We start from the raw sequence: 15,069 nt of genomic DNA on the forward strand, positions 1-15,069 counted from the left end.
ACTCAAACTAGGAAGGGTTGAAAATGCAACTTGAATTTGAAAGACAGCAAAGTTCAGTATAAAGTGTCTACTCTTGATCTAGAAAGAAGATAGAGGCAATTGTTACCACTGCTAACGCTCCTTAATTTTTAAAGATAAATCATTATCTCTCTCGGGAAAATAAATATCTAGTACAATAATCCATCTGACTTTTATAACCAGGTACTTATTTAATTTTTCAATTGTGGAGAGCTCTATAGCTCCTCAGATAATCTATTCCAATTTTCAATAATGCTCTGAGAAATTCTTATTATGATTAGATGAAATTTATTAATATACAATTGTCTCCCCCACTTCTATACCTATTATAGATTATTTTTTTCTTAGCTTCTTCACTGTAAATTACATAAGGATGGCTCTTTTGTTGCTGTTTTTTTTTTTTTTGTGATGTATAATCAACAGAACAGGTGGATAGATATATCTGAGTAAAGATATAATTATTCTTACCAGACGTTTATGTTTTTGATTTTGTGTGTATGACAAATTGAGAAATTCATAAATTGATAGAGACACCAAAAAATTCACAGAATCTAAGACACCAAAAATTCAGAGAAACTAAATTCAGAGAATCATGATAAACAGTTTATAAAGAGATGCAAGAATTGTGAAGCGTTGCTGAGTGAGAAGCTTTGGAGTAACAGAAAGATGTTAAAGAATTCAGGAAGAAAAGAAGAGAATGTTGAATGTGTTATTGGGGCAAAGTCCTGTAGAAAATACAAGCTACATGTTTCTTTTAAAATTATTTCTGGTTGTTGGACTGTCTCTAAAGAATGGAGCTTTGTTTGCATCATATTGAACTGAAGTTTGTAAATCTCCACTCATTCCTTCTGCTATTTCTCTCTGGCTATATTCATTCAGCATTTAACAAATAATTATTAAGTATCTACTGAGTGTCAGAGAACATTCTCAGCATTGAGTAAAAAAAGAAAAGCAAAGTCCTTGCCCTCGTGGATTAAATTGTAGGAAGAAAAAACAAATCTTAACCCATGTTAGCAAACAAAATTGTGATAAATTTTATAAACAAGTAGGATGTTGAGATAGAGAATAATAGAAGGAAGACTATTTCTCATAAGATTGTTATGGATGGTTTTTCTGAGGAGATAATATTTAAAGTCCTGAAGAAAAAGGAGCTAGCCGTGCACATTATAGGAAGGAGAATGTTGCAGGCAGAAGAAAGATCTTACACAAGGACCTGAGGCATGCAATAGCTTATTTTGTTTGGGGTTTGTGCAAGGGACTGCATGAAATCTAGTATAGCAGGACTATAATGAACCAGGTCAACAATAGCATGAGATGAGCTTGGCTGTGCGGTCAGGAGCCATATTTTGATGACGTTCTATACCTCATAGAAAGGACTTAGCATCCTGAACAGTCGGAGGATTTAAAGCTAAAAGAGAAACATGATTGGATTTACATTTTGACAATGTAGATGTATATTATAAAAGCCAGGGTGAAGGCAGAGTCCAATAAGAGGTATTTGTGATTGACCAGAAATAGATGATTATAGCTGTAGAATGGAGAAGTAGCTGAACATTTAGAGAAGGGAGCATATTTAAAATATATTTTGGAAGTAGCCTTGCCAAGATTTGCTGATAGCTTAGACATAAGGTTTCAGAAGAAGGGTTAAAGAACAAATTCTAAGTATTTCTGAGTTAAAAAAAATTATTTTTTTCAGCAATATTTTTCAAAATGAAAAAGATGGATAGTGGAGGAGATAGGGACCCTGAATCTCCCTTTATCTTTTCTCTATGCTGGACTTAACTATAGCCTGTTTATATAGGGCTTACGTTTACAATAATTCAGTAGGTAGGCTGCTTACTATTCATGTTCTAGGTTATCTAAAATCATCTGAAAATATGTTTTCCTGATCTGACATAGTTCTTCAGAAGTGAATATGGTAAAACTATTGCTTCTTCCATTCTCAACGAAATGCTTAATACAGCTTAGGGTCACATCATAAATAAATTCCTAACTAATTTACTTTTAATTAAAATGTATTTTATAAATATAATATGTCTTATCACTCATGATTTTAAATCACCATCATGTACCCCAGTGATTAAGTATATTTTGCCCAACTGCAATATTTATTTCTATTTTACTTAATCTACTTAATTTACTCCAAGCTATTGACACTATCTTAGATTTTTGTTTGGTATTAATTGATTTTGTATTTTATTATCTCATTGGAAAATGTAGCAACCATTTCTTTTATATTTTACTTCTCATTTATATAAACATTGACCAGAATGGAGCTGAAAACAGAACCATGTATCATGACATTAGATACCTCCCTTCAGCTTGGCATCATTTTATTAATCTTCAGTCTTTCATGATCACTCAGCATTTCTGATCTCTATCTAAAAGTAATGAAAGATTTTATCAAACATACCGCTGAATACAGGTTTATCATGCCAAGGATATTTGAACCTGAATTAATTTTGACCATGTTAAAAATGAAATTGCATCTGATATAATTAGCTTATTGTCAACTTATAATATTCCTTGATTATTATTCCTTTACTAAGTGCTACCAAATACCCTTAAAATATTTTCTGCAATTATTGAGGACCAGCGTTAAGTCTAAGGTAGGGTAGGTAATCGAATATACTTTCTGTTATTGAAAATGAGATCGTTATTAAATCATTCCCAGTCTTCTGATAACTTTTCATTCTCTATGATCTCAAAGATCAATCGGTAAGTGCACACATTCTCTTTCCTTTCTTGCATTACATATAACAGAAAGGCCCATTTCTTTACTTTTGCAGCTTGTGTAAGCCTCAGTTCCTTTAGAGGTTTAAATTTTTTGATCATCTTTCTATAGATTTGTTCCCCTGTCATATATGTACCCTTTGTCATGAATTCTTCTTTTCTAAAAACATGGAAGGAAGTATTTTTATAAAACGTGACAAACAATGACAGCCAGATACATGAAAAGGGATAATTAGGAGAAATGAAGTAAATATGTTTCTAAAAGGAGCTAACTAGCAATCTACTTAATTTCTGACCCTTTACATTTCATGAATCTATAAATTAACTGTATTTGTGATAGAGTTTGGATATCTCAAATTTGACAGATTTTTGGAGGGAGAGTTCTTGTTTTTTTCAGGGGGATCTAAAGGTGTAAGTACTAGTGGAAACAGGATCTCTGAACATACTCATTATTTTATCATGAGTAGGATAAAAGTGAGATATATAGAAGAAAGAAATGACACATTTCTATGGTTCAAATGCAATTTGAGGTGATTTTCAACATGTGATGAATTGCATTGTTAGGAGGGAGAAACAGAGAGAAATTTCCAAATAGAGCAAAATTCTTAGAAGTAGGAAAATACAAGAATGATGATGTAACATGAAGAGGACTTGCAGAAGAATTTGAGGCTGAAAAAGTATTTAAAGTTGTTGTTACAAACTGGATTGCAAAATAGTGCCACACATTGTATTTTGTCGTACTTATCTAATAGAAAAACCAGGGCCTAAATGAAAATAGAAGCAGCATTACTTAAAATTGTGTCATATTTTGACAATATGTTTTGGTATTGTGACTTCTTAAATTTTAATTATCCTTGGCAAGATTGAAAAATTTTTAAATGTAAAGAGAATTTATGAGCTTAAAAGTCCTTATTTGTGTTTCCAGCGAAATGAGGTGATTTTATCACATAAAGAGTGAAAAAACATTGTCTTGTGTCAGAGTTGATGAGTGAAGAATTTTTAAATGAAAAATAAAAACAGGTTTATTCCAGGAACAGATGATACTTAACACCTATAATGAGCATTAAAAAGCCCTTACCCTATGAGTCATTGCTTGAAGACAAATTGTTTTTGATAAGTAAATTAGAGAATATCACATATAACATTTAAATAATAGAAACTCAGAAAATTGTAAATACAGGGGACTGAGGCGCATATCCAAGTGTCTTTTCTAAATTATCAAATAAAGGAGATTTGAACAGTTAACAGGTCAAAGTAGTGGGGGAAATGTGAGGATGAATTCTCTATTTCAAAGTTCTGTCAACTGTGACATATCAGAGAGTTTACCTGACTTTCTTCTTCTTAAACAAACATGGTGCCATTCACTGAAAGTAGGACTAAGAACTAATATATTTGGAGGAAAAAAATATGGTTTTGATTCTCTTGAATATGAGATGTCCATGTGAAAGAAATCAGTTTATGGTTGTTATGATTATTAAATGAGTTAATATTCATAAAGAACTTCACAATGGCAAATGATAAGCACTATGTAAATGTTCCAGAAACAAATACACAAAAGCAAAGACCTCAGAAAGATCTATGTGAAAATAAATATTTGTGAGTCTTCAGAAGCTAGATCAGTGTTTCTTACCAAAGAAAGTATCATATCCCGAGAAAGTTTTTTAATACATAAACACATACCCTCATCTAACCTTCTGAACTTTTTCTCTATGATAGAGACTATTGGTTGCCTACCAATATATACTCTTTTCTTCTACCATGGTAACAGGCCCAAATTTCATTCCAGGCAGCAAAACGCTTAGCATTCCTTACCCTCCCCTTCATAGCGGGATATGGGGCCAATGAGATATTCAACAGAAGTTATTTGAAGAACCTCTGGAAAAGCTCCTTAAGATACATGGCCTGTGTCCTATTGTCATTTCCTTTTTCCTCCAACTTCTGACTGAAACGGTATTTGGAGCTCTAGTAGCTATTTTGATTCATGCGAAAAGTTTGAGGATAGTACCCATGCAGATACAGTAAGAGATGATAAAGGAATTTTGAAAGAGCCTATGCCCCGATAACCTGATGAAAGCTCCATAACAGTCCTGGATGAACTGGGAAGAGGAAAGTAGATAACACTGTTACTAAAACATCCCACCCGGTTCACAGATATTATACAGTTACATTCCACAATGCCCCTGTTCCCCATGAAGCTCCTCTTCAATATTCTACTTGCTACTCTTCCCACACATAGCTGATCTATTTGTCCTTTTTTTTTTTTTTTTTTTTTTTCTGAGACAGAGTCTCACTCTTTTGCCCAGGCTGGAGTGCAATGGTGCAATCTCAGCTCACTGCAACCTCCGCCTCCTGGGTTCAAGTGATCCCCCTGCCTTGGCCTCTCGAGTAGCTGGGATTACAGGCATGCACCACCACACCTGGCTAATTTTCATATTTTTAGTAGAGACATGATTTCACCATGTTGACCAGGCTGAGCTCGAACTCCTGACCTCAGTTGATCCACCTGCCTCGGCCTCCCAAAGTGCTGGGGTTACAGGCATGAGCCCCTACACCTGGCCCATTTGTAGTTTTAAAATGTGATAATTCTGGTCCCATTTCTCCCTTCCTTTCTTTCTGTGTTATTGTCCCTCCTTTTTCTCCTCCATGTTACTGCCTTTAAGTGCTCTGTGAAATAATTTTGTCCCTCCCTTTATTACTCTTAATCTTCCTTCAGGCTTTCTGGGGAAAACTATCTTGCTTCTCTTTGTTTATTCCTTATTTTCCCTCTTCCCTTGTTCCTTTTGTCACGGCACTCTCCTGGCAGGTCTCTCTTTCCCTCAGTCTCTCTTATGGCATTGGCCAATATTAGTAGAAAGACAGATTGTTAAAATTATACACAATGGAGTTTTTAAATTTTTTTTCTTAGCCCTGCCTACCTCACAGGTTTTTGTTTTTGTATTTTAAATGAAAGTCAATCATGATAATGTATAATTCATGTGAGAACACTTGGAGAACTCTAAAACGCATGAGATATTATCATTTTCATTGCTTTTATTTTATTTTCACAGAATATATATTATCCTGTTGATTTAAAAACTTCCAGTGAACACAGAAAACATGTTTCATCTATTTTATATGAATTAAAACCAAAAGAACTTGGCATGAAATCAAAAACATCAAGACATCTCATTCAAAAAGGTTAGTTATATGAATTTTTAATTGTATTTAATAAATATATTTTGATGAAGAGTAAATAATGTAATTAGAAATTGGGCATGTTGATTGGCAAGTATAAATCCAAAAGTCTAATGAAATATTGGTTGAGACTTCTAGATAAAAAATCCATATCTTGGAGCAAATGAAGACAGACATAAAAGAGTACATGTAATCCATGTATAAAAAGCTAAAAAATGATAATTATCTTCTTAGGGGAGTAGTGAGTAGAAGAAATTACAGACAGGCATCTAGGATTTTGATATTGATCTGTGTGATGGTTATACGAGTTGGGAGAATTCATCCAGCTATACACCTGTGATTTGTTCACTTTTCTCTGTGTATTCTCTATTCCCATTAAAAATGTTAAAGCAATGTTAAAAAATTATATCTTATTCAATAGTTTCTAAATATACATATTCAGAAGGTTATTTTATGGATATCAAGAACCTCATTTGGGGTAGAAGTTGGGAATTATGAGAAATTTTTGTTAGCAAGAATCATTGAACTGATAGCTTTGTTACTGTATGACTATGTCAGCATTGTACCTCCTTTAGGAAATCTGTCAAGTATCAGAATAATTACTACAAATTAGTTAAAATTTATAAGTTATTAAATTTCTTTCAGACTTGGGACATAATCATTTTTGTTGAATAAAAATGCATATTGTCTTACATTATCACTGATAAAATTTTAGTTTTAAATGTGATCTTGTTTTTGTTTTACAAAATTTGTTCTGGTAAAATTTGTCATGATTAGATATGCTTTTCTTTATCTTTCACAAAAGAATCATAAAATCACTTTTGTAAAATCATTTGAAGGTCTTATTTTTCTCAAGGGCTTCTCCTCATTCTTAAATATTCAAATCTTTCCTTTTTAATCCCATGATGGTGTCTTTATCCCATTTGATTTTCTCTTCTTTGCAAATGAATTGGTCAAACTCTGTTAGTTCCTCATTGCCAGTGGCTTTATTTCATCAGTTCTCCATTTTTACACATGTACTAATTTAATAAAACTATTTTTTAAAAAAAAGAATGGACTGTTCAACTGTATTGAAGGCCAGTTGAAAAGACTTTGTGTGTGTGATCTTTTGGTTTGTTTGTTTGTTTTAAAACTGTCTCACTCTGTCACCTAAGTTTGAGTGCAGTGGAATGATTATGGCTCAGTGCACCCTCGACCCCCTGGGATCAGGCGATCCTCCACCTCAGCCTCCTAAGTCGCTGGGACTACAGGCATATGCCACCATGCACAGCTATCTTTTAGATTTCTTGTAGAGATGGAATTTCACCATGTTGCCCAGGCTAGTCTTGAACTCCTGAGCTCAGGCAATCAACTGCCTCGGCCTCCCAAACTGCTGGGATTATAAATGTGAGCCATCTCGCCTGGCTAAAAGTCTTGGAATATGAAAACTAAATAGTATTTATTGAATCTGGAATATAGATATCAACGGTGGCCTTGACAAAAGCAAACTCAATGAAGTAGCAGAGATAGGAACCATGTTGGAGAAGGTTAAGAGTGAATGGAAGTAAAGAAGTAAAAGCATTGACAATATTTAACGCTTTTGAGGTATTTTAAACTTTTCGATTTTTATGCTCTCAATAATCTCAAGGCATTGAAAAAAAGAAATCAACCTTCTGAGTATCAAAAATTCTAAATTATGAGCCAAAGACATTTTTAGTGTTATCAATATTTTGTTATATTTATCCTTTGAAAATGTATTAAGTATGTATAAATCAAAAAAGAACATTATGGTCAGAATATTTGAATAATCAAAATTTCATACCAAAAGTTAAATCTGGATATCATAAATTCTAGCTATTACTGCTGCCTTCTAAGGTGAAGGGAATTTGAGTGAATGACTGAGGATTTTTTTTTCAAAATGGTACAGTCTGCTAATAGGTACCTACTTCCAACTAGGCTAGATATCTCTTCATAATCAGAGCATAGATGTGAGCATAAATTGCCCCACAATATGGATCATCTCTCAGTACACCTATTTCCTAGACACTATTACTCCTGAGCACTAATTATGTTTTCTTCTTTGTTCACAAGCCCAAATATGAAGAAATTTAAGAACATGATAAAAAATTAATCTCTCTCAATTAAATATATATATATGCACAAAAGCATTTTATTTATAATTTTAGGAGGTTCATGGGATCACCAAAGCCCATCTATGGTCCTTAAATTAGTTGGTAAGAACAAGAATCACATAATTTAGCTAACATATGAGATTTTATACTGCCTCTAAAATCTCCAAGAAAAGCTCACCTCAGTAAGTAATGGTTCTGGTATTATCAATTACATATCTTGCACATTTTTGTATCTTCATTCCTTGAGCTATTCCTAAACATGAGCTATTCCTAAACATGAGACATTTATGTAAGACTTACTTGAGATATATGTGATGCTTAATGTTTCTGATGGAGCATAGATTAGTTTAAGTGCTATTCATATCACCTATTACCGTAATTCCAACTTTTAGATATCATTCTTAAATACTGATATTTGTGTGGCTAAATATAATGGTGATAATCAAACTACCTACAAGAGTAATATATGATTTTTAAATTTTTAATTGGAAATAATATGTTATTCTATATATTTTCTAATGCTTATATTGTTAATATAAGGTCAGCCTGAATAATTAATATATTGCTGAGTGTTACAACTCCTATGTGGGACCATATTATTCCATTTTCTCACCTAGACTTTCAAAGTTGGTAAAACTTTTTAAATATTTATTAGGTAAATACACTGATGAATGGGACCCATGCTATTTGTACTATAACTACATGTCCCAGTTTGGCCCCAGAGAGTCTCAGTTTGTGCTCATTGTCCTGGTGCATAACAGTGCCTTTCAGTCTTGAACATGCTGCAGTCTAAATGACATGTTTATTGTTATACAAAACATATGTGCCTTACTTTTTCTTCTTCATAAATCAGTTTAACATTATTGGATTGTCAAATTAGAATGACACAATTCAAAGATCTTACCTCAGTATGAAACTGTACTAATAACATCAAGGATACAATCAAGAGACTCAAATGAAACAAAGAGACATCTGGGACATCAAGGGTAGCTTTCTAGGTCCTCTCTTCCCTTGGAGAACATGCACTTCTGACCCAGGAAAACGAAGTCTCTAGTAAGGATTATGAGTTTACTTCCAACAGAGGCAATTTTACATTACGAAGTATTTTCATTTTGTTTTCCAGAGGGTTGTGTAGTTTATTGATATTTTCCAGGGAACACACCTCACAGACTCTGTGTTTATTTCACAGAAGCAATCCTGGCAGGTCACAGTGGCTCATGCCTGTAATCTCAGAGTTTTGGGAGGCCAAGATAGGAGGAACATTTGAGGTTTGCAGGATGCAGTGAGCTATAATCATGCTACTGTACTTTAGCCTGAGTGACTTCGTGAGACCCTGTCTCTAAAAAATTATATAACTATATATAACTAGATAGATGATAGATGGTAGTTATATATACATACAAGCAATTTACCTAAAACTATATATATATAACTATAAAATTTGTATAGTTATATATATGTGTGTGTGTATGTATACATAAAATGTGTGTGTGTGTGTGTGTATATATATATAGAGCAAAGACAAGGAATCAATTACATATATATTGATATATATATATAAACAATCTTTAGCCAGGGTCCATCCTGCCAAAGGCATGCAATAGATAAGGTGTCTTTCTCCTGAAAAATATAATTTGTCTATTTTTTCTGGAGTTCCAGTTGACATGGAGATTAGATTACTTCACAGTCTCTTTTCTTCCTACAGGCCCTCATTTTATATTAAAAAAAAAAATAAGTGGATTACTGGACAGATACTTTAACTCCTTCCTCCTACCCCTTCAACAGATTTTGAAATTGAGAGGTATTTTATTATGCTTAGATTTCTTTTTACTAAATCATAAGTTATTACTAAACAGGCACACACACACACACATATATACACACAATTATATATATACATATATGTATCATTTTAAGTTCAGGGGTACATATGCAGGTTTATTACATGAGTAAATTATATGTCACAGGGGTTTGGTGTACAGATTATTTCCTACCCAGGTAATAAGCATAGTGCCCAATACATATTTTTTTGATCCTCTCCCTCTTGCCTCCCTCCACTCTCCAGTAGGGCCTAGTGTCTGTTGCTCCCTTCTTTCTTTCCATATGTACTTGATGTTTAGCTCCCACTTATAAGTGAGGTCCTGTGGTATTTGATTTTCTGTTCCTGCATTAGTTCACTTAGGATAATGGCCTCCAGCTCCATCCATCTTGCTGCAAAGAACATTATCTCATTACTTTGGGGGCTGCATAGTATTCCGTGTTGTTTATGTACCACATTTTTTAAATCCAGTCTACCACTGATGGGCATCTAGGTTGATTACATGTCTTTGCTATTGAGAATCGTGCTGCGATGAACATGTGTGCATGTGTCTTTGTGATAGAAAAATTTATATTCCTTTGGGTATATGTCCAATAATGGGATTGCTAGACCAAATAGTAATTCTATTTTATTTCAGAAATCACCAAACTGCTTCCCATAATGGGTGAACTAATTTATATTCCCATCAGCAGTGTATAAACCTTTTCTTTTCTCCACAACCTTGCATTATCTGTTGTTTTTTGACTTTTTATAACCATTCTGACTGATGTGAGATAGCATTTCATTGTGGCTTTGATTTGCATTTCTTTAATGATTAGTGATATTAGATAAATATTTTTATCAGCCCTAAGCATTCAACATTCAGCTAGAGCATATGAAATCCTACTGTCACGGAGCTTGCATATTGTTGTAATGATGATATTACAACTTTCAGTGGAAATTTTGGAAGATTATAAAGTTCAAAGTTTCCATGTACCTACTTGGAACTTGTGACTAAGGATAGATATTATACTGTCTCATTTATATTATCAAATAAATGGTAATTTACTTGTATATGACATTTTAGCTGCTGATTGAATTTGTTATAGATATTGTCCAAAATTCCTGTTGTATTAATTAGCTAGTTTTTAATAATAGATGCTTTTATCATCTTTAACTTAAGGCCATTATTTCTCCTAGCTTCTTTTTTATAATGCTTATCCAAATTTTTTTATGTTTCTCTACAAAAATGATATAACACTGTAGGTCAGACATTTTAAAATAATGCTATACTTCACGCTTTATGAATACCTATTCCATCGGCTGCTGTAAGAGGCATTTTCAGTGTTAAAAATTAACATACAGATTTCTTGATTTATATTGAAAAGATGCAGCATACAAGGCTGAAATTGAAACCTTAAAAGTGTGTGTTCTGTTAGTGATTTTTAACCCTTTATAGTAAGTATAGCTGGAGAATGGGCCAAACTTCTACAGCTCTTTCAAAGTACCATTTATGTTTCAGATGCAGTTATAAAGAAGTAAATTCAAATACTTTCCAGAAAGTGCCAGCTGCTACATAAAAGATATTTCTGAGAACAAAACTGCTACTTCCTATTCAGAAAAAAAGGTCAAAAGTTTAATTATTTGAGGGTCATTGTATCATAGTGCCTGTGATCAGATTTATGCAGTCTTTAGTTATTTTACCTTCATTATATACTTTTTCTTGCTCCAAATCCACTTATATCTGAAATGAAGACTCTAAAGGTGATTTTATGGTTTCCATTGAAGCACATTACATTTTCTATCTCCACCATTTTTCTTCCAAATTCATCCAATTTATCACATCATTCTGATTTCAATCCACTTGTGCTTTATGCAATTTTAACAGTGCTTTTTTTTTTTTTTTTTTTTTTTTTTTAACCATTCTAGATTGTTTGCTGGAATGACTGAATTTTAGTCTAGGATATAAAATAGTATCAACCAAATTACTTCAGATGAGCAATTAGAGCATACTCAAGCATATAAAACTAGAAATCTTTGCTACCAGATGTTAAATTAAAAGCAAACAAGCAAACAAACCAAAAATGTATTTTGTTTTTGTGTCTGTGTAATATTTCAAATTGCTTTTAAAATATTTTAAATGCTTTTACTACTGAGAACAGAGAGGAAGAAGGTGAAATTTAAATCAGATATGTTTGAATTTATTTTGTAATTTTAAGCACCAGTGCCATATATTCCATGTGCTCCCCTGCATTGCCCAGCTTCCCATGCAGGTATGTAAAAATTATGTGGTCAGTCTCTCTACTTGACTGTGAGCAAAAGTAAAAGTGATCACTTCGGAGTGAAAGCAATTAAGAGCATCATTCTATTTCCCTGCTACACAGATCTTAGAGGCCATATGTTCCATTAATATAGCTGCAAGGTCCTCCTGACCCACGTTGTTTCTTAGATGAGAAATAAAGAAATCTTCACTGTGTTAAACTGTTGAGATTACAGGGTTTATCTGTGAGGGAAGTTAGGATTAATCATGTGATTAAATACAGAAATTAGTGTCATAACAAAAAACATAAAATATGGCCTTATCTTTGTGATTAGTTATAGGAGATGAGAAAATTGATATCAGAGGCTGAAAAGATGGCAATACACGTTGTTTAGAGCAAAGAATGTCCCCATGATAACTTGGAAGGCAAACTATGTGCCTACTAGTTTATGTCTCTAAGGGAAGAAGCTGGAAGATGGAATATTGATTCTGTATGTTGGTTGTACTTGACTATGTTTGGCAAATTACCTTATAGCAAAAAGAGAGCTCAGAAAAGTAGCTGGTTTGCAAGACAAAATAAAAGAAAGTGAAGAGCTCCAAAATTAGAGCCTTGCACATTTGGAAAGCTGTCTGCTTCTAAATCACAAATAGTAAAACAATAAATTTAACAAATCTTTTAGACAAGGGCCCAAACTTCTTAAATGAAAATGATGACTCACAGCACAGTTTAGATTAAGCATATGGGCTTCCCATCTATTATTCTAGATTTATAGTAACTTCCATTAAATTGCTAGAGAGTGAGTTATGGGAAGAAATTAAGAAAAAAAAAAAGTAGATATGAAAACTACATATGACTCCAAAAGAATTTTGGGTGTAATCAACCACATATGGAACTCACAGAAGAAAATAGATCAGATATCTATACTTTTAAAGGAAAGGTATTACTAGAGAACTTTAGCCTAAAATGCCTTTAAGCATTCAAGACTTAAACATACACTTGATCCCCTCATCTTCAGCACTAAAAAGTGCACTGAAAAAGCTTTTGTAGCCTCTGAGATAGGCAATTCCCTAATTCCCCACACCTTCAGAATGCAGGAAAACTCCACACGGAAAGCAGAATCAGGGACTAATTCAGGAACCACCTGTACCTGAAGGTAGGAGAAATTCACAAAGTGTGTACTTCCACTTGTGGTTAGTCTTTCCCTGTTCCACTTTTGTATATTTAATATGTATATGATTGGGTGGGGCAGAAGGCGGATGATTTCTCTTTTAATTCGTAAGTCTCTGGACTAAAAACTTATCCAGACCTGATTGAGAGATACTGCACACAGATTCTGGACTTGATGGGATTTCAGTTGTCATTTTTTAGGAGTGTGTTCTATGTTTGGGGAAAAGGGATCAAAGGATCTTTGGTGACCTGTGGCAATAATTTTGTTCTTACAAAGTATTCTACTTGTTTCTCTACATTTTCTAACTTTCCTTAAATTTAATTGGGGTGACATAATTTATTACTGGTTAATAAATTCTGACTCAAATTAAGTGTGTCACTTCTGGGCTAAGCGCACCATTCTCTTTATTTTGTTGCTTTAGCGTCCCTAGAGAGCTTATGTTTCAGAAGGTATAGCTACATTATGTACGAAGAATGCCACCCCCTCCCCCAGTTTAGGTTTGAATGAGCAAGAAATCAACTTTTGTTGTGTTAACCATTATGATTTTAGGTTTTGTCTGCCATGGCATCTAGTGTTAATTATCTTTAATATACTAACCATGGTGATGGACTTTTCTTATAATCAAATAGCTATAATAAAAGCATGTATTTCATAAGTAGGCTATGAAAATTAAGTGAGAGAATGCATGGATAGCACTTGACATAAAGTCTAGCACATGTGTATACTCAATTGTCCAGTAAAATATCTAGCACAGAATAATTGTTAATAAATGTTAGCTGCTGCTGCTGCTGCTGCTGTTATTGTTATTATTAGACTTCATATACCAATAGAACTGAAATGTATTGTGAAAAATAGCTGTGGTTATACCAAAACATGTGTCTATTGTATAATTTTTTTGAGAATTTAGAAAGAAAAGTGATAAGAAATAGAAGCCCATAGGGGATTATTAAGTACACATTATGTCAAATAAATCTAGTTTTCATTATTATTGGTGTTAAAATAATAATTTATGTAATATTTATACAGGCTGTCTTGATTTTTAGAGATCTTTGAATTTAAGAGATTTTCATAATAATCTTAGGACAAAATAGAAAATATTTAGTCATGGGTATTTTTTTTACTGTTTTTTTTTTTTGTTTTTTCTAGGCGGAGTTTCACTCTTCTTGCCCAGGCTGGAGTGCAGTGGAACGATCTCAGCTCACTGTAACCTCTGCCTCCCAGGTTCAAGTGATTCTCCAGCCTCAACCTACCAAGTAGCTGGGATTACAGGTGTGCATCACCATGCCCAGCTAATTTTGTATTTTTAGTAGTGATGGGGTTTCACTATGTTGGTCAGGCTGGTCTCAAACTCCTCACCTCAGGTGATCCACCCACCTCGGCCTCCCAAAGAGCTGGGATTATAGGCATGAGTCACCGTGCCCTGCCTCAGTTTTTATGTAGTTGAATAATCTTACTTAACAACAATTTTAAATGCTTCAATGCTAACCTGGAATTAGCTTTTTAAGGGGCTATCTCAGGATCATTCTGTTTATTACCATATTAGAATTAAGTACAAATAACATGATTATACATTTTATGAGGCCAGAAGAGTGAGCTAATATTTAATAAAAAATAAAATTATAAATGTTTAGACTGAAACAAAGAGCTAAAACCAGGAATATAAAATGTTTAGCAAGTATAAATCTGCCATTTAAAAAAATCTATTCAAACACAGATTAAACGATACATGATTTAAAGCAAATTCATGCGAAGGCATTCAACTTCTTTTAATTTTCCTCAAGCTAACTATGGAGGAACAGTGTATTT

The 15,069-nt window shown here is 33.3% G+C and overlaps 1 protein-coding gene across 1 annotated transcript in view; it reads left to right on the forward strand.

Annotated features, from left to right (window-relative positions):
* LRRIQ3 (leucine rich repeats and IQ motif containing 3) overlaps positions 1-15,069 on the forward strand; it is a 170,200-nt gene that overhangs the window by 114,033 nt on the left and 41,098 nt on the right. The window contains exon 6 of the mRNA XM_005543023.5: positions 5,799-5,928. Within this exon, the coding sequence (XP_005543080.2) occupies positions 5,799-5,928 (130 nt within the window). The remainder of the gene's footprint in view (positions 1-5,798; positions 5,929-15,069) is intronic.

This window comes from Macaca fascicularis, chromosome 1, assembly GCF_037993035.2.
Source record: "Macaca fascicularis isolate 582-1 chromosome 1, T2T-MFA8v1.1".
NCBI classification, from domain to species: Eukaryota; Metazoa; Chordata; class Mammalia; order Primates; family Cercopithecidae; genus Macaca; species Macaca fascicularis.